This window comes from Haemorhous mexicanus, chromosome 3 (genome assembly GCF_027477595.1).
Source record: "Haemorhous mexicanus isolate bHaeMex1 chromosome 3, bHaeMex1.pri, whole genome shotgun sequence".
NCBI classification, from domain to species: Eukaryota; Metazoa; Chordata; class Aves; order Passeriformes; family Fringillidae; genus Haemorhous; species Haemorhous mexicanus.
In genome coordinates, this window is record NC_082343.1 from 88,986,100 (window position 1) to 89,012,244 (window position 26,145).

General features: G+C 37.0%; 1 protein-coding gene across 3 annotated transcripts in view; it reads right to left on the minus strand.

Annotated features, from left to right (window-relative positions):
- SMAP1 (small ArfGAP 1) overlaps window positions 1-26,145 on the minus strand; it is a 90,759-nt gene that overhangs the window by 1,302 nt on the left and 63,312 nt on the right. For all 3 annotated transcript variants that reach the window (XM_059842643.1, XM_059842645.1, XM_059842644.1), the window contains 4 exons: window positions 19,941-20,025; window positions 10,329-10,456; window positions 2,946-3,114; window positions 1,983-2,314 (listed from right to left, as the gene is read on the minus strand). In XM_059842643.1, coding sequence (XP_059698626.1) covers window positions 1,983-2,314; window positions 2,946-3,114; window positions 10,329-10,456; window positions 19,941-20,025 — 714 coding nt within the window. The remainder of the gene's footprint in view (window positions 1-1,982; window positions 2,315-2,945; window positions 3,115-10,328; window positions 10,457-19,940; window positions 20,026-26,145) is intronic.

Below are 26,145 nucleotides of genomic sequence, written 5' to 3' on the forward strand. Positions count from 1 at the left end.
AGCTAACAAACAAAACTGTAGTAACTGCAATAAAAAAACAGCAAAGCCAGTGATATAGTCCTGTCTGCACTTGCAGTTCCAGATTTATTTTTTCTCCCAGCAACATTTCTCTGGAGATTTCATAATCTTGACTACATCAGTTTTTAAAGAAATTGTCTATTTAGGTGACAATCAACAAAGAATGAGGTGGATTTATAAACTTGAGTATTATCCAACCATCCTTGCTAAAGAACCTACTCAAAATACTGTAATTCCTTAAAAAACAAGTAAAATAATTCACATGAAATAAATTCACATGAATTTAACATCTAGTTAAAGGTGGGAAAGAATTCAAAATTCAGCACATTCACTTCAGAGCTCCTGCAAAACTATTTGTAGTCTTTACAAATATCTAGTCACTGTAATTTTAAATGTTCAATGTCAAAATGAGTTTAGGAGCAAAAGAGCATGTGGAGCAATTAATATTCAGAGCCAATGAATAGAGATGTTGGATAAGTAACATTTGATTCAAACTAAAGGCAGCACTAGGTAAAAGTCAGAGTTTATTTAAACATGAGCAAACAATACCAGGTTGCAAAATGAAACTGAAACACTGGTGAAAAATTCAAGTAAATTGCAAATTAGTACTTCAGGGTAAAATTAAGTTCTGTATGCTTTCACACAGAACTGTGTATCTGCAGAAAACAAGCCACCACTGAACCTGGAAATATAAAAAAGGCTGATAAAAACATGCTTTACCCAGTGGTTCATCTCTTCTGGAGTAAAATTCTTAAGCAGCAGACTACATAAAACATATTAGTCTGGTAAAGCAAGCTCTCCCCCTTTCAACTAGTCAGAGTTTAGATCAGAGTTCTGCAGACAGTGGAATGTCATCATACTGACAATCTCTGATGTGCAAGGGGCATAGGAACATGCAAAGAACTTGTTCAAGGAGCCAAGTTTTCACATGTAATTGATAAGAGGCAAGATTTTGATTTCAAAGCTCTTATGGGTCTTTTTAAAGCTAGCTACCTATGAAAAGACTGCCTCCAATATATCCACAGATTTTTTTCGATCTGACATTTTGAAATTCTCACCTTCAAGAATTACTTTTCAAAGCAGAATGACAGCCTGTATTTTCAAACAGGGGCTGTTGTATCCATGCAGGCAATGCTGTTTACCTTCATAAATGTTCACACCGTAAAATGGAGCAGAACAGTAAAAATTCATATAATCTAATTTAAGTCAGTCACTAAGGCTCTCTTCCTGCATTACTAAGTAAGCAGCATGGAATTATTGTTATCATAATACAAACAATAATATGAAAAAAATAGTTGCTATCATCCATGCAGAACTCCAAGGGAGTAACTTAAGTCTGATCCCTCTGCCTCACCCTGCCCCAATAAATGCTCAAATACTTGATTTCAAAATGTTTCCTTGGAAAATGTATAAATACAGTACTACATGTACATTAACTCTTCTAAAGAATCTTTGAAACATGTTTAAAACATAGGATGGAAATGCTACAGATAAATAACAGATGCACCTAAACAAACTATATGCAGGAAAATGTTAAGAGCAGAAAGCACTTCACATTCCACCAAAATTTATCCTGAAATCTGTGAATGAATGTATTCAGTGTTAATGGCTATCCTTGAGAAGTTAAATTCTGCTTTTAGTTATAAGGCTGTGTTTCACTTCTAAATTTTTTAACTCTACCTGAGCTAAGCTTTTTACTTGGCTGGCTCTGATGACAGGATGAGAAGAGCTGTGGAAGCAGAGAACTGAGTTTGGACTACCTTGGCAAAATTATTCTCTGCTTTTGTAGTAGTTATCTGTAATTGAACTACTCACTGGTTTGTTAAAATGTGCCTCTGAGCAGTTCACAGTCCAAAAGTCTTTAACTTGGCTACACTTGACCTTCCTCCTACAGCCACACTTTTTGTATCCAAAAATCAGCATTCTTCCTAAAGCACTCTTGTCTGGGAATTGCCAGTCTTTACCTGAGAGAGGTTCCATTGAGCTTGTTGGTTTTGTTGCAATCCATACTTATTTTGTGGTGGTGTGACCATCTGTCCCACCATTCCACCTTGAGGTCCAACGACAGTTTGAGGAAGTCCCATCACACCAGTTGGTGCAGCACCAGTAAATCCGTTGGGCACTCCCACTCCTACCATCACACCTGTGCTTTGTCCCATGACTGGCACTGATTGTCCCATCATGTTTCCCATCATCCCAGTTGCTGCTGGCACAGGAACTCCCATGGCTGGAAAGCCTTGAAAGTGAGTTGATGGTTGTGTGGTAAATGGCATAGAAGATGAGCCCATGAACATACCTGCACCAGAGAAGGGAAGATTTCAGCAGAAGTGTCTCATGATTTTCCACCCCCATCCCATAAGTCAGAAGTGCACCAAAATAATTGTAAGGATAACTCTGTCCATCTGTATGTCAGTGCTGACAATTTAGCTTCTGGTAAAAGCAAAAAATTACTTTAAAACTCTCAAAGGAAAGGGACTCACCACGAGCTAAATTGCCAAGAAAGTCTGGCATCCCTGTGGTGAACCAGAATCTTTCAGCTGCTGTATTGGAGGTCTTTGTGTTCACACAAACACAGCTAAACCAAAGCTCTGGCAGTTCTGCAGGGATCCTGACAGACTGATGCCTGCACACCGGAGACTCAGACCCTCACTGATTAATTGCATGGCAGAATCTGACTTCACAAATCTTTCAGTAAATTGTACACTTGATAACTTGGACAACTATAAATAAATAAAAATCACATGTTTTTCTTTAGAATCCATATTACATTTCAGTAATTTTTCTCAGTTTTATAAAAGCTGAAAATAAAAACCTTCATTTGAACATAGTTAGCAGGTATCCAACCATAGCTTTATACTTGTAGGAGGTAACTTTTCTAGATAAAGATTAAAATAGGACTGCAAAGAAACCTTTGCAACATTATTTACCAGGAGCATTTTGCTGCTGCATTGTTCCTGTGCCATACAGTGATAAAATAGAGTCTTTGGAGAGTTGTTTCTTCGCTGACTCTTCGGATTTTGTTGTTTGCTCAGTAAATAGATCAAGATCCCCGGCTGCTCCAGACAAGGTGGCAGCTGCTGGTTTAGTGGAAGTGCTCTGGGAAATAAAAGACAAGACAGACTACTGAAAGAAACCAGCAAAAGATGTTGTTAAATATTTGCTGTACACCCTTGCCCCTCAACTTAATAAAACCTCATTAATTTACAGAAACTAAATTTATGTGAATTGGAATTAAAAATGTGGTATGACTAAAGACAGAAAAAAGCTGTACAGACAATATGGAAAGACCTTCAGACCAGATGGAGGTTACAAAACAAAGAAAACAAAATCTCCAACCAGCTTCAGGGCGTACACATACAGATTATTCATTCCTGTGGCTTCTACATTTTTCATCAGTGAGAAGCATAAATCAAGAGCTGGAGTTAGAATATGAAAAATAATTAGGAAATCAATAAGGAGATTAAAATTCACATCTCATTAATCCTCTCATAGGCAGGATAGATTAGAGAAGAGCTAAAACAAAAGATTAAGTGCTTTGAAATGTATCTTTGGAGAAAAGGCAAAATTTTGGTTATCTACTTCAAGTAATAAAATTTCTAAAAAAAATTGTTTATAATTGGCTTAGAGTTCTGTAAGCATGTTTCACTTATTGAGAAAGCATAATTAACTAAAACTTACTGCAATCTACAAATGAAAAACTAAAACACAGGCAGGCTGGCAGGCTTTCTACTGCTCTTGCAGTAGAATGTTTTGTAAGCAAATTACATCCAGTCTCTCAGCGCTGTTATGTTGCTGTTCATAGCCATACAGTTCCATGTGGGGGCTTTCTCGGTAATACATAGGTTCTTGTTATATTCCTTAAAAAACACAACTCATCCTGTTACCACTGGGAGCTTCTAATGCAAATCAACGGCATGCACCATGAAAAAGAGCCAGGACTGCAAATCATACTTAAACTACGGCCCTATTTAGTCCAGCTAAGTGATCTCCAGCTGTTTAGCATATACCTACTGCACCCACAGCTTGCAAGAGTGTCCACTCTTCTCCATACTAAAGGAAAATCTTCCTTGGAATACCACTGTCAATGAACTCAACATATAACCAGGCCTGTTTATTGAGATCCCGTACCCAAGTTTAGCAGACAAAGGACGCCACAAAATACACAGATATGGAACACCCCTATAATCTTCCTTAAAGCAACTATCTCCGATCTGCTGCTTTTGCTGGTGTGCTACTGACTAAGCCCTGAAAAAGTCCACTATGGTCACACTGGATTTGTTACAAACACCACAACACAAATATTCAATATGCAGCTTCAAAAAACACATTAAGTGTATGACTTCTGAAGTGCTAAAACCTCTAGCATAAGGAAGTGCCATAGATAGGGGAAAAAAACCCAACAACACAGAACAATTCTGTTACCAGCTAAATTTGCAAGAAACCAGCAAGAGAAAGGACTGCAGATTCATACCAATGATGGTGAAAAATTTCCAAAACTGCTGTCAAAAAGGAAGAGAAAAAAACCCCCCAAAAATGGGAACTTTCTGGAAAGTGAAAAAACTGCATTTATACTACAGCCAATTTGGGCCAAAGTCAATAGGACTTAGTGGGCAACCAAGAGTGGGCTGACAGCACTACAGAGGGAAAGCAAACAGAAACATACCTATGAAACCTCTGTGGCCAGTGTACAATTAAATTTTCCATTTTTTTCTGTACATACTAAAAGAACTTCTTCTTCCTTCTCACAATAATTTATGATTACAAAGTAAATCAATTTTTATTTCAGGGGGTAGTAGGAAGCCCTATTTGAGACAATTTTTTATCAGTGTGACATAACCAGTCTTTAAAAATACCAGAATCAGATTTAGCAACACATTCAGGTAAAAGCCCATCCTGAAGAGCAGCATTGTTTTCCTGTGCATACACCCAGGAAGGCCCATTATTGAATTGTTCCCTGCTGACATGATCTCCTGTGGGGCCTGCCTAGGACAGCCCCTGTGCCACAGCCGTGCCCAGCAGGCAGCAGCAAGGAGCACACAGGAGCACTGCAAATGGGTGAACAGAGGGAGCGTCCCCTCTGCTGCCTGCAGGCAGCAAGGAAAGGATTTGCTTTTCTCTAGAAGGCAGAGCTGGAAGCCTGGAGATCTGATCATGTTATGTTTACAACCTAAGATTAAATGTTCATTTAATGTCTTCATTCGGTTTGGTTTTGGAAGATCCTCAAAGGAGTCAAAGCACTGGACAAGCACTCCCTGAAGTGTTCATCAGCTGAATAAATGGAAGGTAATGCAAAATACATGGCAAGAAAACAGCAGGTGGCATCCAAGGTAAGAAACAACCAACACTGACATGATTTTTGTGTCTCTAACATTGTCATGCTACCCAAGACCTCTATAAAAACACACCTGGCATTCATATAATCATTTTCCTACACACAGTGCTCTTAGAGAGTCATTAAGCTAAACCTAAATGCTCATCAGGTGCTTAAGGATCATACTGGTAAGCAGTTTCATGGTATTAGTGCAACAGAATTTTTCCTACAAACTGAAAGAGAGGTGGCAACAGAGGAAATGAAAGAGGGAAGTGGGACAGTGGGAAACAAGGAGTTGAGAGAAGGACTGCAGGAGAGAAAAAAACCCCATGTGCACTTTCCTGCTATCTGCATGTCTCTGAGTGGTATCTAGGAAAGCAGGGATGGCCTGTAGAAAAGCCAGGTCTTCCATTTGTATGGTGATAAATAATAGCCCCACACAACATTTTCAATTTCTCCCTGCTGAGAGATATTTGCATAGGGAAAATACAGCCTAACACAGAATTATTATTATGTAAGCAAGGTACTAAGTACATTATTAAGGTCTTAAATTCTATATACAATTCTTACCCTTTTTATCTTTGCACTGTAGATGGATGTAGATTGATGTTTATTTCAACTCTTCCTGTTTTGATTTTGCATATTTTGTTTTTAGACATCTACCCAGTTCCATTAAAAATAATCAACTGTTATTTCCTGTTAATAACTAATGAGGAAATGAGCACTCAACTATATTCAGTTCACAAAGAAAAACACTAAGAAATCTCATCTGTTCTCTTGCTTTTAGGAATTATCAGCAATATCTGAAAAAGATTAAGATTTCTATCACTTTCTCAAATCATATCTAAGAATATAATTAACCTTACAATAAGATTAAAAATTCAACTTTATTTTTTGCTGCATGTCCAGTACTCACAACAAGCAATACATTTCCTCTGCAATCATCCTTGTCTAAGCTTGAAAACATTTATCTTCCCTGCAGCCCCATTTCCAACTCCTTCTTCAGATTTGAGGACTTTGACACATTAACATCACCACAATTCATTAATAAGTTGAAACTTGTTTGCCAATCTATGGCAACCATGTAGATACACACACCAGGCCTCAGGGAAAAATGAATATGAATATCTCTTTACCTAAAATACGCCACCAAAATTTTTCAGATAAGAATCAAGAAAAACACGCACCACCTCTATGAAAATACACTTTTGTAGCCACTGAACTGATTCTCAGCTCCTAATTCAAACCACACACACACACAAAATCCAAGAAAGTTTAAGCTGACTAGATTTGAGTATCCTTGAAGAAAGACATATTAAATATTTCACTGAATTAATCCTTCCAAACTTAATACCTCACAATTCTTCCCTTCTCTTCCTCCCTACAAATTTCACTGAAGAATGAAGATCACACTTTTGCTGGAAGAAACACCATACCAAATTTGAAATTAATGCGTGGCTAAAACAATTTAGGAAATTGTTTTAAGTATAGGTAAAAACGATAGACCTTTGCTCAGTTCCTATATAATACTTGGCAACAAACCTTATTCTAATACCTATAATTTAGCTATGCCCACTTCACATGAAAAAACCATCATTAAACATATGAAATGTTCTTTCCTTTCTGTGCCCATGAATAATGCACATGCCTTTTATCTAGTTCTACTGTAGGAGCTGCTAAAGGTAATTCTTCTTAAACCCCCCTGAGTTTGCTAATAGACAAAATTCTATAAAAAAACAAATTACTCTGTCACATATTGTTCTTTACCAGTCCTTCACAAATTCAACAGTTTGCATAATAGCATAGAGCTATACAGAATAGTGGGAAGAAACATTTTAAATATTTTTGAAAACTGTGATAAAGACACATATCTGAAAGCAGAGTCAAAGTACTCATGATCATCAATGCTCTAGTCACATTTGAAAAAGGAGAAACAAATGCTTTTGTTTTCACTTGAAAAACATGTCATGGCTATGACAATGGACATAAATCCTAAGTTTTGCAGACATCATGATGTTTCAGTCTCACAATAAAACATTCAAACAGACATTTCTGTGCTCCACTGTGCCATAAAACAGAGTGCATTTAGCATTAAATGCTGCCTTTCAGGTTAAAATGGAGAAGAAAAGCAATCTTGTGAAAACTCAAGGGTCATACAGATCAGTTTAAGGAGCACCAATAAATTCCCTTATTTTTCAGAAGAAAAGCTCTCAAATCCCACTGTGGCACCTCAGACACACCTACAGTGCAGAACATAATGGTAAATATCTCAGCAAGAAAGCAAGCCACACTATTGCACATTTGAAACCCTTCTTCTACTTAACTTTTAAAAATTTCAATATATTCTGTTAATAGATATTCAAACCAGTTCAAGTTAGGGTTTGGCCATGGACTTCTACTTTAAATTTTCCAATTTCAAGCACAGGAACTGAATGTTAGGGTTACTCAACTGCTGATCTGAGTTCATGCCCACTTCACCAATTACAGTCTCACACAAAATAATTTCACATTATAATCACACCTCTTATTTACTTCAAGAAATTTAAATAGACCAAGTCCTTAAACCCTCTCATAATAAGGCACTCTGTATTCTCCTAATTCTTCTCTGAATCCCATACAACTTTTTTCCATGTTGTAAGGTGAAAGATCTTACAAAATACTTATAGCACTGCCAAATGAGAGGCAACTTCTCCCCAGTCTCAGTTCCCAGACTAGACATCACCATCCTGAAACAGAACCCATGCAAGGTCTTGATAATCCTGAAGAAAACCAGGATAATAATAATAATATTCAGGATAATAAAGAACCAGGACAATAATAATATTCTCTTTGCCCCACTTTAGCAAGCAACCCATGTAATCACCATCAGAAACCTGTCTTCTGCTACCACCTGTGTTCCTGTCTCTTATCTGTAGATTATCTTATTACATTATATTTTCTTTGAGATACTGATTAAAAATGGAAGATAACCAAGAATTAAATCTTGCAATACACCATAAAGATTGTGTGCTTGATAAAAAAAATGCTTGCTGAAAGTTCTGTCTGTTCCTCCTGATTACAGCATTCAGAGGAAAGAAAAATGTCACCATAAATCTGGGCAGGTTTGTTTACAGCCAGTAAATATATTCATGCTTTCTAGTATATAAACAAGGTGATACTCACCAGATATTGAGAATAGTATTGTACTTTCTACCACTTTTTAATCAATTTGATAAATACCATACTTAGTCTAGAAACTAGCACAAAGATGAACAACATGTCAAAATATTCCTCTCACAAAAGGTCCAGTGACCAAATCTTTATCACAGAAATACATTTAAAATGTTATATATACATATAATTCAGTATGCTTTAGCAGCTACTCCATTATTTAACCCATCACTAGTCATCATCACCTAGGGTATCACCCTTCACTTTGCTTTTTTTCACTCTTAAATATTTAGCCTTCTTTTGGATTTCCTGCAATCCTCCGCTAAATAATGCTTTAACCAGCAGGTCACATCACATGTCCAAGGAATAGAAACAAAAGAAGTTTTTTCTCTTCTTTCTCAGGTTGCTCTTTTTTCCTGGGCACACAGTAACTACATACAGCAGTTATCACTTCCAGCTTCAGAAGGGCTGGAAAGGGGGAAAACCAGAATTCAGTGCTATCCATTATGTACAACACTACCATTGTCCCATTTATTTTGAGACCAAGTGAAAACTTCACGATTCTAAATTTGAATTTACTTAATCTACACCCAAATGTAACAAATTAAAAACTAAGGGAAGCTAGAAAGGAGTTACTGCTTTTCACACCTAGCTCTACAGGGATTAATTTTGATATAAAACATTAGAATAGCAGACAAAAAACACTTAAATATTGCTGTTCCTGGTACTTTGACCAGAGAATTCCACAAGAGATAAGAAAATCTACACCAACAATCTCCTTTGCAATTTTAGCTAACACATCCAAATCTAAATGTAAATACACATATTATTTCCCTCGCTGTTTAAGGGTAGCTTAACACATGGTGGAAAGCTTGTGGATACTATGACAACTAAAGGATGAAGAGAGTATAGATCACATGTCCCAAAATCATAAATTCAAGAATACACACAAATCTTTCTGGTTCAGCAGAGTGAGACAGGAAGCCCTACACAAAAATAAGCTTCTAAATGACCTTAACAAAATGCCCCTGATGGGGAAGCTAGCCCGGCACTACTCCTAAACTTCCCTCTCAGAAGCCAGTCTGGGTTAAGGAAATCTGCATATGTGCAGCACCAATACCCTGCTCTTTGAGTTGTATGGCTACTTTAGGAGAGCTGCAGCTTCAAGCAGTTTCTTTGTGTGTACCAAAGCTGCCTTTCCAGGCTACAACAGGCATGGTGATGGTTTGCTTCCAAACTATCATGGCTACAAGAAGGAGCAGGCCAAGTGCAGAAGTTATGCTACTCTCAAGTACAAGTTCCAAGATGATACAAAAGACAGATAAGCCCAGGTAGCAATATAAATTTTTCTTGACATCTCTTCTTGATTTTGAGTATGAAACTTCAGAACCCAAATTTTTAGCAGGTGTAAGAGAGAAGTATCTGCTGCAGCCTTTCCTAAATATCAGCATCACAAAGCAATAAGAGGTCTTAAAAAGGATGACTTGATGTCCAATAACCTGAGAACAAAAAGTTATATTCAGCAATACCTATTAAAAAAAGAGCAAGACCAAAGAATATAAATGAAAACATTACTACCATCACCAGGGTTAAGACAGAATCCAATTTAGCTGGATAACCAGAAGGAAAGACCACACCATCTACTTCTATATCCAAGCAGTCCAGAAGCTTGAAGACGTGAGAAAACCATTGATGTTACAGTTTAACCATCTCTAGTCATGAGGTGCTTAGGATGTGCTGACAAATGTGCACCCCTTCTGTGAATGAACAATTTCCTGAAGGAAAGTACATATGTGCATGCACATATTTACACATATATATATAACTAAATACCCTTTATAAATTTTACCTGAGCAGGAGGTACTGCAGCTGCTGGTAAAGGATTAGAGATCATGGGGCCAAAGATATCCAGGTCATCATTCAGTGCTGTGACAGCAGCAGTGCCTCCATTTGTAACAGATGCTTCAGCTGGACCATCTAAAAAAGCAACAGAATCACTTTTAAAGTGAAAATTACGAATATCTTAACACCATGAGAATAATTAAAGCTGTCTATTCCCTCCTCCCCTGCCCCCATGTGCTCAATTTCTGAGATATTTTTCAGACTGTGATATTGTTCAGATTTTGTAAAGACCTCTTTCCCAAAGAAGATGGCACATTACTGTCCTTCAGGAAAAAAAAACCAAAAAAACAACCAATGACAAAAAACCTACTTAAAACGTCCCTAAGGACAACCACACCAACATAGCAGTACACACTACTTATTTTTCAGGCATCTCTGCACACCAACATTTGTAGTTAGAATTTAAATTTTGTCTTACTGAGAAGGTCCAAATTTGGTAGCCATGTATCAGACAAAATATACTCATCTGTGCTCCGGAATTAAAATTTGCATTTTAGAATCCATGAAGTCATTCTTGATATGCTAATTTTCCCAAGAGTACATAAATAAACTTTGGACTAGGGAAAAGGTCCACTTTTCCCCTTTTTCAAAAGTACTTTGCACAGACTTTATTCTATAGCTCCATATGAGCACACCTGCCAGGCACACTGAGCTAATAATCCATAAGAACCTACAGCTCTCACTCTGAGCCTTGGTGTCTGTAAGCCACTTTAACATATGAACAAATTTACTGATCTAGGTGAAAGTGGATGCATGCATGACAAAAAAAGAATTATGCCTTTAAGAGAATTTGCAAAAAAGTACTTTAAAGGATACAGAGACAAAAATATCACAAAAGCGTTTTTAAGGAACAGAGCAACCATCCTCTTTTGTTTTCAAGCTGCTCAAGAAAAAGGCATAAGAATTGGCTAATAAATTTATACCTAAGCATATAACTAGTGGGTTGCCATAACATAGAGCTTGACAAATACAAAGGTGACTCTGGATTCTGCTGAACTTTATAATGACTGAATAGTTCTAAGAGCAAGGTTAAGAAAGCTTATACAGGCAATAGAAGAAGTTAAGTCTAAAATTACCCAATCTCAGTGCAGAAGTTAGACTTCTCTAGTAGAACAAACTAGCTGAATAAAGTCAAAACTTTCTCTGCAAAAGAAACACTGCCATAACTGGCACAGCTGTTTACACATCACAGGAGGGTCAGTATTCCAAAAACCTTAAAGTACAGTAAGACTGCATTCTGAAACAATCCACTCAGAAGATGATTACCCACAGATGCTGTGCTGGTTTTGGCTGGGATAGAGTTAATGTTTCTCTCAGTAGCCAGTATGGGGCTCTTTGGATTTCTGCAGGAAACACTTAGTAACACAGGGAGGTTTTCATTATTGCCAAGCAGTGCTTGCACAGCCTCAAAGACTTTTCTGACCCTACCCCACCCCACCAGTGAGGAGGCTGGGGGTGCACAATGAGTTGGGAGAGGACACAGCCAGGACAGTGACACCAACCACCAAAGAGATATTCCATACCAACACATGATGTCATGCTCAGTATATAAAGCAGTGGGAAGAAGGAGGAGGAGGAGGAGGAAGACCTTTGGAGTGATAGCATTTGTCTTCCCAAGTCACTGTTACAAGTGATGGAATCCCAGTTTGCTGGGGATGTCTGAACACCTGCCTGCCCGTGGAAAGTGGTGGATGAATTCCTAGTTTTGCTTTGTTTATATGCACAGCTTTTGCTTTACCTGTTAAACTATCTTTATCTCAACCAACAAGTATTCTCACTTTTACCCTCTGGATTCTCTTATCCATCCCATATGGGGAGTGAGCAAGTGGCTGTGTGGGGCTTAGTTGCCAGCTGGGGTCAAACCATGGCAGATGCCTTCTCATTTCTGTCTGCCTTCCATGAAGGCGAAATGGCCATGGTTAACACTAGTAGATCTTCTATACTGAGTAAAAAGTGAGCAGCTTGAGGAATGTGAAGTAGCCACCTCAATCAGTTTTGTAACTCTTCTGTGATTTGACTTTGCTGGGGGGACTGCTGTTGCACTGATTCTGAAAAGCAAAGTTACAAACTCAGCCATGATTATGACAGAGTCACTTACACCTTAATGCAAATGTTGCCTCGTTCCCTTATTTCTGATAAATGGAAGCCAGTGGACAGCAAAATGACCATATATATAATCTGCTGCACCATTCGATGCACATTAGTGCTTTGAGATGTGTGCAAATAACTGCACTGGTCATTTAAGCATAAGCTTCTTTTGAGGTCATTCTGCAGACTGGCAGTTCCAAAAACAACTCCCCAAAGGTTCACTGTTTCAGATAAATTTAGGAAAGAACTGTGCAGAATTTTCAAGCAAAACTACTGTCAGGAATTAATAATTTAATGTTCTCATTTTCTCAGTCATGTATTTAAAAAAAAGAAAATCTTTCTCGTCACATTCCAAAGCAGTTTAGATTTCCTGAATGTAAAGGTGTTTAACATAGAAGACTGAAAATTTAAATGCAATCATTTACTGAAACAAGCACTTCACATATTTAGAACAGTCATGACAGAACTCATTTGCAAAAATATAGTATTTTTCAAGTATTTAATATGCTGCTTATGAATTAATATTACAAAAACTCAGATTTTTGCTAAATTTGTTCTGTAAGAATGCTATTCGGCAATGCACATGCCTTTTATCTTTTACTGAATAAATACCTCCCTGTCTCCACTGATGCAGAAACCAGACATTTTGAATTACTGTTTACAACATGGTTTTAAGCCTGTATGAATTTTATTAATAGATGATCCTGTTTTACTGATTTCTCAAAAGGTAATAGTTGGAATATTTATATCTATTAAAAAGAGACTCCAAAACCCTTCCCCCTTCCCTACTGAAAGAAATAAGTTTCAGAATATAGAAGAAAACCTAACAGTGTATTCACTCCAGTTTATTACTTGTAGCAATATCAGTGTTTCCATTTAAATATATTTGCATGCAGGCACATACAGTCTTGATTTTCAACATAGCAATTCACACTATTATACAGAGATTATGGATAGTTTCAACTTTAACACACTAGATCATGGATTAGGATGTATTTCCTCCTTTCCCTTCTCATTTTAAAATATTTCTGTAATATAAAAAAGATACTTCAGCAGAGTCCACAGTTTTAATTTATTCTAAGTATATCACTCTTCATTCAACTTGTGCCACCCACCATTAAAACCCGATTAGAAGAGGTGGTGTGTGTATGACAGAAGGAAACACAGCTGCAGCCTTTCCAGGGAACAGGTAAACATCAGATTAAGTTACATGGGCCTGTCTGAGTATTTTGAGAAATTTATAGCTTCAGCCATCATAGGATTACTTTGAAGCAATTAGCTTTTGAGAAGAAGTACTTCCATCACTTTTATGGAGAACACATAGATAGCTAGGAATGAAATGTTCCGTGTAGCAAAAACCACTGCAATGAGAGTAGATGCAAAGCAGGGCTTCCATACTCAGTCAGAGAAGGGAATGTGAAGAGTCTATAGATGTTGTTCTTCACCCTTGCTCTTAGGTGTGGTTCCAAAACTTCTCTTCTTACAGTTTATGTCAATATTACACACCATATATGACTGCTGTCTGCCACACTGCAACAGCAGTTGATGCTTCTGACTTCAGATTAGCAAATCTTGTTTCAGTTTGATAGCAGAAACAAGAACTGTTTACCAGGATGTACTCAATAATATAATGAAGGGTGCCAGTGTAGTTTACCTTTACAATTCTTTTTCTGTATAGATTTTATTAATCCCTGACATGATAATTTCCAATTCAGTGCTGCCTTCTGTTATTCATATGCATCATAGCTTTCACATACATCATCAATTCTTGGTATATCTATCTGCACCAATAGTGAGAAAGACCAGCAGAAGGGCTTCAAAGGGACAGAACGAGAGGAAACAGCAAAAAAGCAGATCTGGTCTTAAACCCTAGATTTCTGAAACCCATTTTTATGGACCAAATTGTTTACAAGAACTTTGTTATTAAGCAGCCATGTATTTTCATATACACAATCATTTATGACAGCCATAGCAAGACTTTCAATAAAGAGAATATACATATGATTTTTTTTTACACCAAATTACTAGAAAGGCAGAACTGAGAGAAATAGGTCAATAGTTCCAATGAAAATCTGGGGCAAAGATTCAAATAAGGTCTGTCTGGCCAAAATTATTGCAGAATTATTTAATGCATTAGTAAAATTTTATTTACTGCTAAAACCTTTGCAGAAAGGAAGAAGCTTTCTCAGGGAGGCAATTTCTATATAATACTTCGGAAAATAAAATGTGGAAAGCCAGAAAGCTAGTAATGCCTCAAGTGGTTGTAAATGTTTTCCTTTTGGGTAGATATATTGCTCACCTAAGCATAATCTGAACATTGCAGCAATACTATAAATGTTAACATATTTACAGGCTCAAGAAGGGGGGCCATGCAAACCTCATGAGGTTCAACCAGGCCAAGTGCAAGGTCCTGCAACAGGTCAGGGCAATCCATGCTATAAATACAGGCTTGAGGATGAATGGATTGAGAACAGCCCTGCAGAGCAGGACCGATGGATCCTGGAGGATGAAAATCTGGACATGAGCAGGCAATGTGCACCGGCAGCCCAGAAACTCAACTGTATTCTGGGCTGCATCCAAAGCAGCATGGCCACCAGGTTGAGGGAAGGTATTCTTCTTCTCTTCTCCACTCTGGTGAGACCCCCACCTAGAGTGCTGCATCCAGCTCAGGGATCCCCAGCACAGGAAAGACACAGCCCTGTTGCAGCAGGTCCAGAGAAAGGGCATGAGGATGATTAGAGGAATCTCTCCTGTAAGGAAAGTCTGAGATAGTTGGCGCTGTTCAGCCTGGATAAGAGAAGGCTCCAGGGAGACCTTATTGCAGCTTTCCAGTACCCTAAAGACCTACAGGAAAGATGGGGACAGACTTTTTATTAGGGTCTGGAGTGATACAATGTGGAGGGATAGAATGTAAGAAAATAAAGATAGTGCAGAAGGTAGTCTCACACCTGAGAAGTTGCAGCTGTACTGATCATCAAAGATGAGGAACAGGCCTGCCCTTAATAGGTCACAGCTGTGCCCAATAAGAAGAAGAGTGCTACAAGAGAGGTGGAGTTTGTTGGCAGTGCTGTGAAGGAGGAGTTAGTGCTGTAAGGAGCTGCCCATGACAAATCACCAAGAAGGTATGGAACTTTTGCAATAAGATGACAACAATACAACAAGGGGTAATGGTTCTAAACTAAAACAGGATACATTCAGACTAGATATAAGAAAGAAATTTTTCCCAATGAGGATTGTGAAAGGTTGCCCTGAGAGGTGGTAGCTGCCCCTTCCCTGCAAACATTCAAGGCCAGGTTGAACAGGGCTCCAAGTAACCTGATCTAGCTGAAGATGTCCCTATTTATGGCAGGGGGGTTGGACTAGATGACCTTTAAAGGTCCCTTCCAACCCAAACTATTCTAGGAGTCTGTGATCTAGATGTGCATATATGATATTTATATATTTACAAATCTATCTTCACTATTTTTTAAATGCAACTTTCTGACTTAAGACCAACCATATTGCTTTGGTACTTCCCCAACAGTCCTGACAAAAGTACATTTCTCAGTTATGCAACATTCAGATATGTTTCATATCACTATTAACCTCTCAAAACTTTAGAGAACTCTTTCACAGAATATTTCCCATGCAGAAGAAGATAAGCAGCTTTTAGCATATCGTATTTTACCTCCAACCATGCCAGATGAATGCCCCACACATCAAATTCAGTAAATATCATAATAAATCTGTTTTCTTCTAGTTATTTATTGTAACTACAGTGGTTAATTCAGAATATGAAATTGTTGATTTTTTTGAAGGGCACATCAAAACGTAGCAAATGATGCAGAATACATAAAATGCACTCCTCTTCTTTCTGGTAATTCTGTAAGGTAATATAATTTAAGACCACTATATTTTCCTTTCTTTCCTCTCTATGTCAAAGTAATTTCTAAGTGGCATACCTTGGCAAACACAATGATCACAAACTGCCTGTGTAACGTTCCGATATTCCATGGACATTTGTACATTGCTATCATGACATTTTTAACAAAATATTAAGAAATCATTTACATCAACCTGTCATAAATAGAGACATCTACCTTGTAAAAGTTAAAAAAAAAAAAAAAGAACACAGAGCACAAGGTTAACACTAGAAAGATGAAAATACAGCACCGCCAATCATTTAAGTGCTGAAGAACTGTGGTTTACACACTGTGACTTTCAAACCAAAGACTGCTTCCTATAATTATCCTATTAAAAATTCATTTTATAACATCCTGTATTATTGATTTTAGTGTCAATTTTAGATCTCCACATTTTCAACAGGGCATTCTTCCAGCATGGGTAAGATCCAAATAATTGTAGAGATGACTATAAAAGCAGCTTCAGGCTTGGCCTACAAAAACAGGTTGTTATTTCCCACTGCTTGGGAAGAGAGGGAAGGAATCTGAGGTTGCACAGCAAGGACACTAACACTGCTGCCTGTAGAGAGCATAACAATATTTAGCTTGGTCATATGCATTTCCCCACTTTTTGTATGAGGAGTTCTGAATAAAAATCTGTTCTGAATCAAAAAGCCAAAACCCATGAATGTTGTTGCATCATCAAAAAGTAAGTATCTAAACAGCATCTCAGTAACAACCCCCTGATGAGGAAATCAAGGGAAGCACACAGATCTATTTAAAAGGGCTCAGAACAAATACAAAAGTGACAGTAGGGTCACTGAGGATATTATGCCTCTTCTCCTGTTACAAGATTTAAAGGTACAATTCCCTAAGGCATATTTTCTTGAAAATTTTGCCATTTGTTAAGCAAAGTGAAAGAGAGTTTCGTTTTAGAAAATTGCCCAGCTACAATTTTCATAGGATAATTCCTATCTATGGATGAGGTCACTACTGCAAAACCAACTGAGACAAAAAGAACAATGACCCAGAGACTAACACTATACTCAAAGCTAGCAGTGAGGGTTACTCAATAAAATACTTTGCCAAGAAGTTGGGCTGTTCTGAAAGCCAAAATTATTCTAGCGTGAATTCTGATCCATTAAAATTACTTAACCTGTTATCACAAGTGATTTTGAGCTGCCCTACTAAAAGCTAGTACTATTCTCCACTTGCAGAAATGAAGTCCTAAGAGAATGAATCCTCATTAGAAAAATGTCTGCTCAGTAAGAAGAACGAGCTAAGCAATCATATCCATTTTAATATTATTTGATTTGACATATCAAACATTTTAATCAGCAGTGCATCACTGCAGCAAAAGAGGTGAGTGAAATTCTGGGATGTATCCACAGGGGTGTTACTTGCTGAGGCAAAGATGTGATCATCCCACTTGACTCAGCACTTCCCAGGCTTCACCTGGAGTCTGTGCCCAGTTCTGGCTCCCACAATTCAGGACAGACACAGACCGGCGAGGGTCCAAAGGAGAGGCATGAAGATGGCCAAAGGGCTGCAGGACCTGCTCTGTGAGGAAAGACTGGAGGAGGTCAGTCTTTTCTCCCTGGAGAAGGGAAGGCTCAGGAAGACTTCATCCCAGCATGCCAGTACTTAAAGGGCAGCTATGAAGAGGACACAGCCTCTCTCTTCACAACACACAGAGCCACATGGGGAAGACAGGGGGCAACAGCTACAAGTTTGTCAATGTAAGAAAGAATTTTTTTACTGTGAGATCAACTACTGGAACAACTCCACATATGACAGAGCTCCCATCAATGGAGGTTTTCAGGCTGTGTGCCTAGAGAGGATGCTAGATAATCTCTACACTCCCCTTCCCACTGACTCCTTGGACCAGAAGGTCATTTGAAGTCCCTTCCAACCTGGACTGCTCTGTGGTTCTATGATATACTGGGTTGATGTGACTTCTCTTTTAATACTATCTGAAGTCTTCTATTGCAGGTGCTAATTAAGAAGAAACTCTTCAAATGAAATATGCAGGTCTGCTCTCATTAACAAATATCTCATTTGCAGCTCAGTGGATTCCAAGTGCTACTGGCTTATTACACTGCTTTTCAATTTGTTATTTAAAAGACCTTTAAGCATTCCCTCCTCTAAAATCATGGGTTTTTAACATACATATTATAAACTTTGCCCTTTTTATATCTCACTGAAGAAGCAGAGCTGTTGAGCACCAATTATAATACTATTTTCATTGCACATTACATCCCAAGTTAGCCAATGTAATCTGAGTTCATTATTGTATCAAAAAACAGTGTTACCAAGATACTTTTCAAATCATGACAAACAGAATACAGAAGCCTAGCAATCTCAAAACCACATATTGATTAAATTTTAGGTTTTAATTAGGTTGTTGGTCTGCTAAAGGAAAATAAAGGAGAATCAGCTTTCCATCAGGTCTAAATTACTTTTTTTTTTTTTAATGGGCTCATTCTACATTCGTTCTACGGTGTTAATTAAGATTTGCACGCCTATAGTAGCAATTACTTGGAATGAGATATGGACAACATACACATAACCCATGCAAAAATGGTACTTTACAGTTAGCTCTACATCAGAGGGAAAAAAAACACTGATGTGAATTTTAAAACAGAGAAAACATTTACTGTTTTGTCACATTATTCATACCTTGAAACAAAAAATTTGAAAAAACCCCAAAACACTCTTCTACAAAATGAAGTAATTAGAATTGCATTTAAGAGACTTATTAGCCTCCTCCAATATCTCATAGAAATCATGTAGAAAATTAAGAGTAACCATTACATGGATAGAAAGTGAATAGTCTTAATATCCATTCACAACTTGTAGAAGATTTTCCTAACACAGAATTTCAAAAATAAATAAAAATACTGTAACATTTTATTCTTCCATTTATATTTTAAGATTCAATCAAATGGAAAAAACATTTACACCAACACTAAACAAATGAAAGACCTATTTTATGAGAATGGCCTGTACACAACAGTATAGGCAGACAGTGTCAATTAAATTATTTTAGTAGCAACTACTTTATTTACAGGACAAACCCATAGTTACCTGCCAATCAGAAAACAAAAAGGTAGATTAGATAAAAATGAATGATGGTTGCAGTCAGTACAGAACACTGAAATGCCCACTATATTAAGTTTTACAAGGTATTAGTCAACTTCAGTCTGACAGTTTACTATTCTTTTAAATAATATGGGAAATGCGTGATATAATGTCTTTTACAGATACATGATTCAGATGACCTCAGCATTTTCATTAAAAGTACACTTGTACCATAAGCAATGAAATACTACAATCCACAAGGCCTTTGAAGATCACTTTGATAACCTCCCCTTCCCACAGGATCTCATTACTCTTCCTAGCAAATCATAAGTACTTGATATACCCACATCCCAATGGCATTTTCTGTTATAGTTTTAAATTCATGCATGCAATCTTATGGTTTTCATATTATTCTTTCAGTAATCACAGAAAAAAATAAAAGTGTCTATTAAAATATAAAATTACATATCTATGCTCGATTTGAAACCAAGCAATTATGTATTGCTTACCAAGTCCTAAAAGGTCAATAGTGGGTTCTGATGACTTTTTCGGACTTGCTTTAGCTTCTGATTGCTGATCCTCTTTCTTCTGTGGCTTGTAAGGGAAAAAAAATAAACACAAGTAACACGTCTGAAAAGACTCAGTGCTTAAAAAATTTTCATTAAAGATGTTGCTTCAGTATCAGAAGTAAAAGTCCTTTCCCATATTTTTTTATCATAATGAATTTGATTTGTAATGAAGTATGTGGCAGTTATGGTCAAAAGGGACATGGCACATGACTGTAAAAAATTATTGTTCTAAATAATTATGTACTACATTTTAAAATAAATTTAAGTTTGAAGATAGTTTAAAACAAATTGAAGTCTTAAATTGAACCACTGCATATCATGCATTAGGCAAAAAGCTGTCTATAATTTATCAACTCATTTCAGCAACCAAACTATATGGTTCTGCAGCATAAAGAGTAAAAAAAAATAAAGTTTTTAAAAGCCTAAATTTACAAACTAGAAGCATACTAATGACATCAATTCGCCTTTCTGCAGAGAACATCTGCAGAACGTGCAGAATTTTGATATGCTGAGCACTGATGCACACAACCTGAGTTCATGACCTTTTCCTTTATAAACCTGAATGCTAATAACAGCATTCTTGTCCTTCTGAAAAGAGAATTCCTAGTCTTCTCTTCCCAAGAGACTTCAAAATGTATGATGGTATTGATGTGAAATTTGATTATGAAAATTACATCATAGATCTGCTTATAGTTCTTACACTAGTATCAGGCTGATCCCTGAATCCATCAAAACATCAGTTTCTGAAATGAAGATGAACTGGTAAAAAGTAGTGACATGACAAATGCATTTCTTCCTGTGCATTTAATGTGCCTTTCTCCATACTCATCACAAAAACCTGAATGGACTGGTTGATCAATGAATACAGCCTTTAACTGGAAGAGATTACCCAATAACAGTGGCAGGACACTGTCAGGCTGGGCACTGGGCAGACACCAACAGAACCTGCTTTACTCACACTTTTCATCACATACATAATGTGGCTTTCACAGGGTCACTGAGGCTCCTGAGGTTGCAGAAGTCATTGAATCTTAGTATTTAGCTTTAGGGGAGCTTTAAAGTTCAACAGAATCATATAAAGATCTGTTTTAGGTACGCCTTTACTTTCTTCCTCTCCTGCCTAAGGGGGATAAAGTGTAAAGAGCTTGGTGTTTGTAAAGAGCAGTGAGGAAACTCAGGAGTATTCAAAGGCAGCCCAAGTGAACTGAAGCCTGTTACATTACAGACACTCCTCTTGCATGAGCAAATCCCCACTGAAAACCTTCAGCAAAGAGCTCAAATTAACCAAATTCCATTTCTACAGGTACTGCAAACAGGTACCACACAAATAATCTGACCCTTGCTAATGTCTCAGAAAAACACTTGCTCCCTCTTGCCAAAAATCCTTAGTTTGACTTTACATATCTTGCTCAAGATCCAGCTGTTTGGGAAATAGCCTGATGAAAAATGAATTCCCTGACTCTATTGTGCATTGTAACTTTCAACACCGTGTTTACAATCTGGAGCACAGCACACCGATTCCAAACACAAAAAGTATCATTTGTGAAAGTAAACCATGACAACACATCAAGAATTTTTTAAAAGTGACAATTCAAAATGAAGTTTTCTATAACTCACCATATCTCAGTAAATATGCCATAAACCAACAAGATTATTATTATAAACACTAATGCTTTTTACAGAAGTTGTAAAAAGCATTTCTGACATGCTCCTTTATTTCATAAAACTGGTTTGTTTTTTTTTTCCTTTTGCTTAAATAGCTTAAAAATTAAGAATATAGAATGATTTCTTTTAACTGAGAAGAAAAACTGTTAGAATTATACTAAATGTGCAAATTTTCATTACACTGTATTAGATTTCTGATAACTACCTCAAACCACAAGTTTGAAATAATTTAAAGCTTAACAGGTTAATTTTGAATGCAAACTTTTCACAGAAGTCAAACACTTATGCATACATTAATAAGAACTAAAGAGAAAGAGTTCAAATAGCACTTTCTTTTATTTGGTACTTACTACTGTGGCAATTTAATTTTATTATCTAAACAAAAATTTTAAAAATATGGGAGGAATAATCTACTTAGGTCCTCTGCTTTGTCAAATAAATGTTTTCAGTACATATTAAATGCATATTTCTGTTTCATCACTCTCTAAATAAGAAAGGCAATGAAGCCACAAGGCATAAAAATATGATCTCTTAAAATGCCCTTTTCCAATATTGTAACTATTATTTCTTAATCAAAAGTTTCTGTCCCATTTTGCTCCCCTTGCCAGTAAGTAAACGACTAGATTTTAAGGTTAATTCATAGTTAATTACTTTAAGAAAAGCTGCAAAAATTATTTTCAAGGTCATCAGTACATCAAATATTTCTAGCTATTATTACTACATTTGTTTCCTTGGTGAAGATTTTCTCCTTAAAGCACTATTCAACAACTTTGCATCTACACAGTTTTCACCAACATTCTAACCTTCAGTCTGAAAAATGAAAAAACACATTAGTCACCTAACATTTACCAATAACTCATCTGTATAACAGCAGCCACACAAAGCAATATTCAGCAGCTATCTGGAACAAAAGATCTTCCTCTTTAATTATACCTGCAAAATTACTTTGTTCCCCCATTCTCTCACCACAACAAGCACCATTTCCTGGAATTTCCCATCCTCCTGTCTGAGATTTCAATCAATTCTGTAATTCGGCATGCCTTTATTTCTGTTTAAGATGCTTCATGCCACACAGGAGGGCTCCTGTGCAAATTCAGAAGACATTTGTTTGGTGCTTAAGGTCTGCCATGATTCACAGGTAGACAGGGACTTTAGAGAAGTTACCTGCACTTAGGCATAAACTAGGTACGCCACCGTGGGATGAGTTAGAACAAGAAACACGCTCACACACAATTACTTCTAAGAATACCTAAATTACCCTCACTACCATGTTGCTTTTGAGAGTCTTGTTCTCTGTTCAGTCCCATGGATTCTGCACTGTGGTCCACCTGAGGCAGATGTAACAAAAAGCAATGGCTTACTTCAGTGCTCTCTAGCAGAGATCATGCCATATTTCTGGGTTGAGGAGAGAACCTCAAGAGGTCTCTTACAGCCCATGTAATTCTGGCATAAGCAAGGTATTGAAACTTTGGACAAGAACAACAAGGAAGCCACTCTGGAGTCACTAGACAATTTTACTTCAAATCATAAAGAGATATGTGATGTTTAATTTCTTTTTAACAGTTTTGCCCCAATAGGAATCATTCATGACTAAGCTTAATGTAGAGAGTGGCCTTTCAAGATGTTAAGTATTGCACTCAGTGAGCACAGAAGTGTGCAATAGAAAAAAACCCTGCATAACGAGGCAGTGACATTTCTTAAACTTCCTGTTTAATTTAGTGTTGTGTTCTATCTAAAAAACACCACATTTTGTAGACTTGCAAGGTAGCATGACAAATGCTTGGGAGTCTTGCTGCACTAAGATTCATCTCAGTTTCTATTACTAGTCTCCTTGAATCCCACAGCAATTATTTTTATGTATTGACATCAGTACTAGATAACCTATTCCTTGCTATGCCCTTTGGAATAAGACCACATTAAAAACAGGAGATTAAGCAGCATTAAGTAAACTAAAAATAGCATTAAGAATCTGATATGAAAAAGGCAGGTAGAAGGAATAGGTACACAATTTTGTGCATTTATTTTCAAGTGGAGCCTTCAAGGTTACTGGGCTACTATTTTTTTATGACATCCAAGATTGTCTTAGTAATATATGTGGGTTTAGTGAATGAAGTACATGGTTATAGCAATTTCTAGATATATTTACTTCAGGTCATGTATTAACAGCTTCTCATTCAAAATCATTTTTATGCTGCTAGAACATTCTTCTGAAATACTGTCCTTGCAAACTGCAGAACATCAATACATCTTTGATATGCAGGTCTTACATGGCTATTTTTCACAGTTGTCACTTATGGCCACTACATTACCCTTCAGGGTTCTTCTCATGTTGGAGACCTACTGAAAGCAAGCAATGTCCACTGCCTTCGATTATTCTCAGATTATTGAAAACAATTTGTTTGCAAATATCACTGAAAGAAACTGAAGCCAGAAAAAGCTTCCAAAGTGTTACATCCTCCACATGATCAGCATGACTTGGAATTTATTACCTAAAAAATGTGAGTCCTTGTTATGAAAAGAGCCACAGAACCTAATTTACATTACCCTTTGATCAGCAGGTATTAGATACTTTGGCCAAATTAAGGAGGCAAATAAAGAATTAACCTTGTAACCTCTTACAAGCATTTTCACTGATTAAGCACATATTTTCAGTACAGGAGCAGGGACACACTTGTTACTCAGATACAGTATGGGCACTATAAATTTTTGCAATCCTGTAGATGACAAGTAACTGGGATACAATAATCTTTTATTGTTTTATTTTCCAATGCAGTCCTTTTAACCTTCCACTCTTACGCTCTTCTGCCAGTCCTTTCTTCAGGGGCAAGAAGCAAGACCCAGGGAACAACTGGTTTCTTAGTCTTACCTCAATACCTTGGAAGGCAATGGAACAACTAACCTGGAAACCAATTCCAGGCACAAAAAGGACAAGAATGTTAATGGAAGCAATCAGCATGGCTTCATCAAGAGGAAGCCATGCTTGACCAAACCAACACCTTAAACAGCCTTGTGACTGGCTTGGCAGACAAGGGTGGAGCATCACAGGGTGTCTTCCTTTATCTTCAATAAGGTTTTGTGATGGAATTGATAATGGATAAAGGTGCCATCAAGGAAACAACTCTCTCTTCAAGCTCCCGCTCTCATTTAATTCTTAGTATCCAGTGATGAATGACTCCCAGTTTAATACCCAAATCAAGTAATGCCTTAATCTTGTCTGCTGTACATCTACAAAACAATTATGTGACAGTATGGTGCTAATACCACATCTATAAGTAGTCCTCACACAAGATTAATCATCTTTCAGTATCTAAAAAGCAAATATTTAAAAATATTTATAAACTCCTCATAACTCTAGCTCTACCAAAATGAACAACTGAGAAATTATGTCTACACATAAGAAGCAGCATCTCTTTCCTACTTAATTAAAATGGAAATGCAGAAATGAGTATTTGGACCTTCACCTAATTTCTCCCACACTGTCACTGTGTGGGGGAAATTCAGTAATTTCTATTGGCTTGAAATTACTAGATAGAAATTTATATGCTGGTAATCTCCATATACCTCCACAGTACACCTTGGCCAACTATAATGTTCTGTGCTAAGAAACCATCACAAACAAAATCCAAAAGCAGGCAACAGTGGAGAAGACCAGGTCACTTCTAACTTATCTGATTTTAACGCCACCAAGTGCACAAGCCTCCTTTAATCTCACACTGAGACAATACTTTTATTAGTGGAAGCTGCACCAGGCAGTCTTCTTGTAATTCATACAGATACTGTCTATGATTTAATTCATCTTGCTCATTTCCCTACCATTAGAGAATGGCAGGGTTAGTCACCTATCAATCTTGATCACTTATCCAACATCAGCTCTAAGACTTGAAGGTGATTTCCAGTCTATCAGCTTTTGCTGGAAAAGCTATGAAAATCTGTACCAAAGTTTTGGCTTCGTCCTTAAAGATGAAAAGAACACCATTGTCAAAAACTTCCCAATTTACACAGAATGAGAAAGTTTTTCATTCCATCATGAAAGAGCATCTTTTAACTCAGCAACTTGCATTTAATATTGCATTACTGTGCCACTCTCCTTTATTCTTTCTTTACTAATTTTGTGCAACAACATAAGTTATATGAGGTTTAATTTTGAAAAAATGGGTAAGAACACCAGGTTAGGCCAGCAAAAAAAAAAAAAAAAAGAAAAAAAGAAAAAAAAAAAAAAAGAAAAAAAGAAGGTGTCTGCTGGTCTCAAATTAAAAAAGAAAGCTCCATTTTACAGAAATCAATATTGGCCTTTATTGAGCTCTCGCAATGTATTGCTCTCAATATACTACTAGTTACACCATTCTACTTCAATCTAATTAATGGGAAATACTTTTCTTGAGTTAAATGAAACCAAATAAATCAGCAAATAACAGTGTTAACTACTCTATTCACACCTTAAGTTCTAGAGTTGGTTTTACAGACTTGTTTCTCTCTCTTA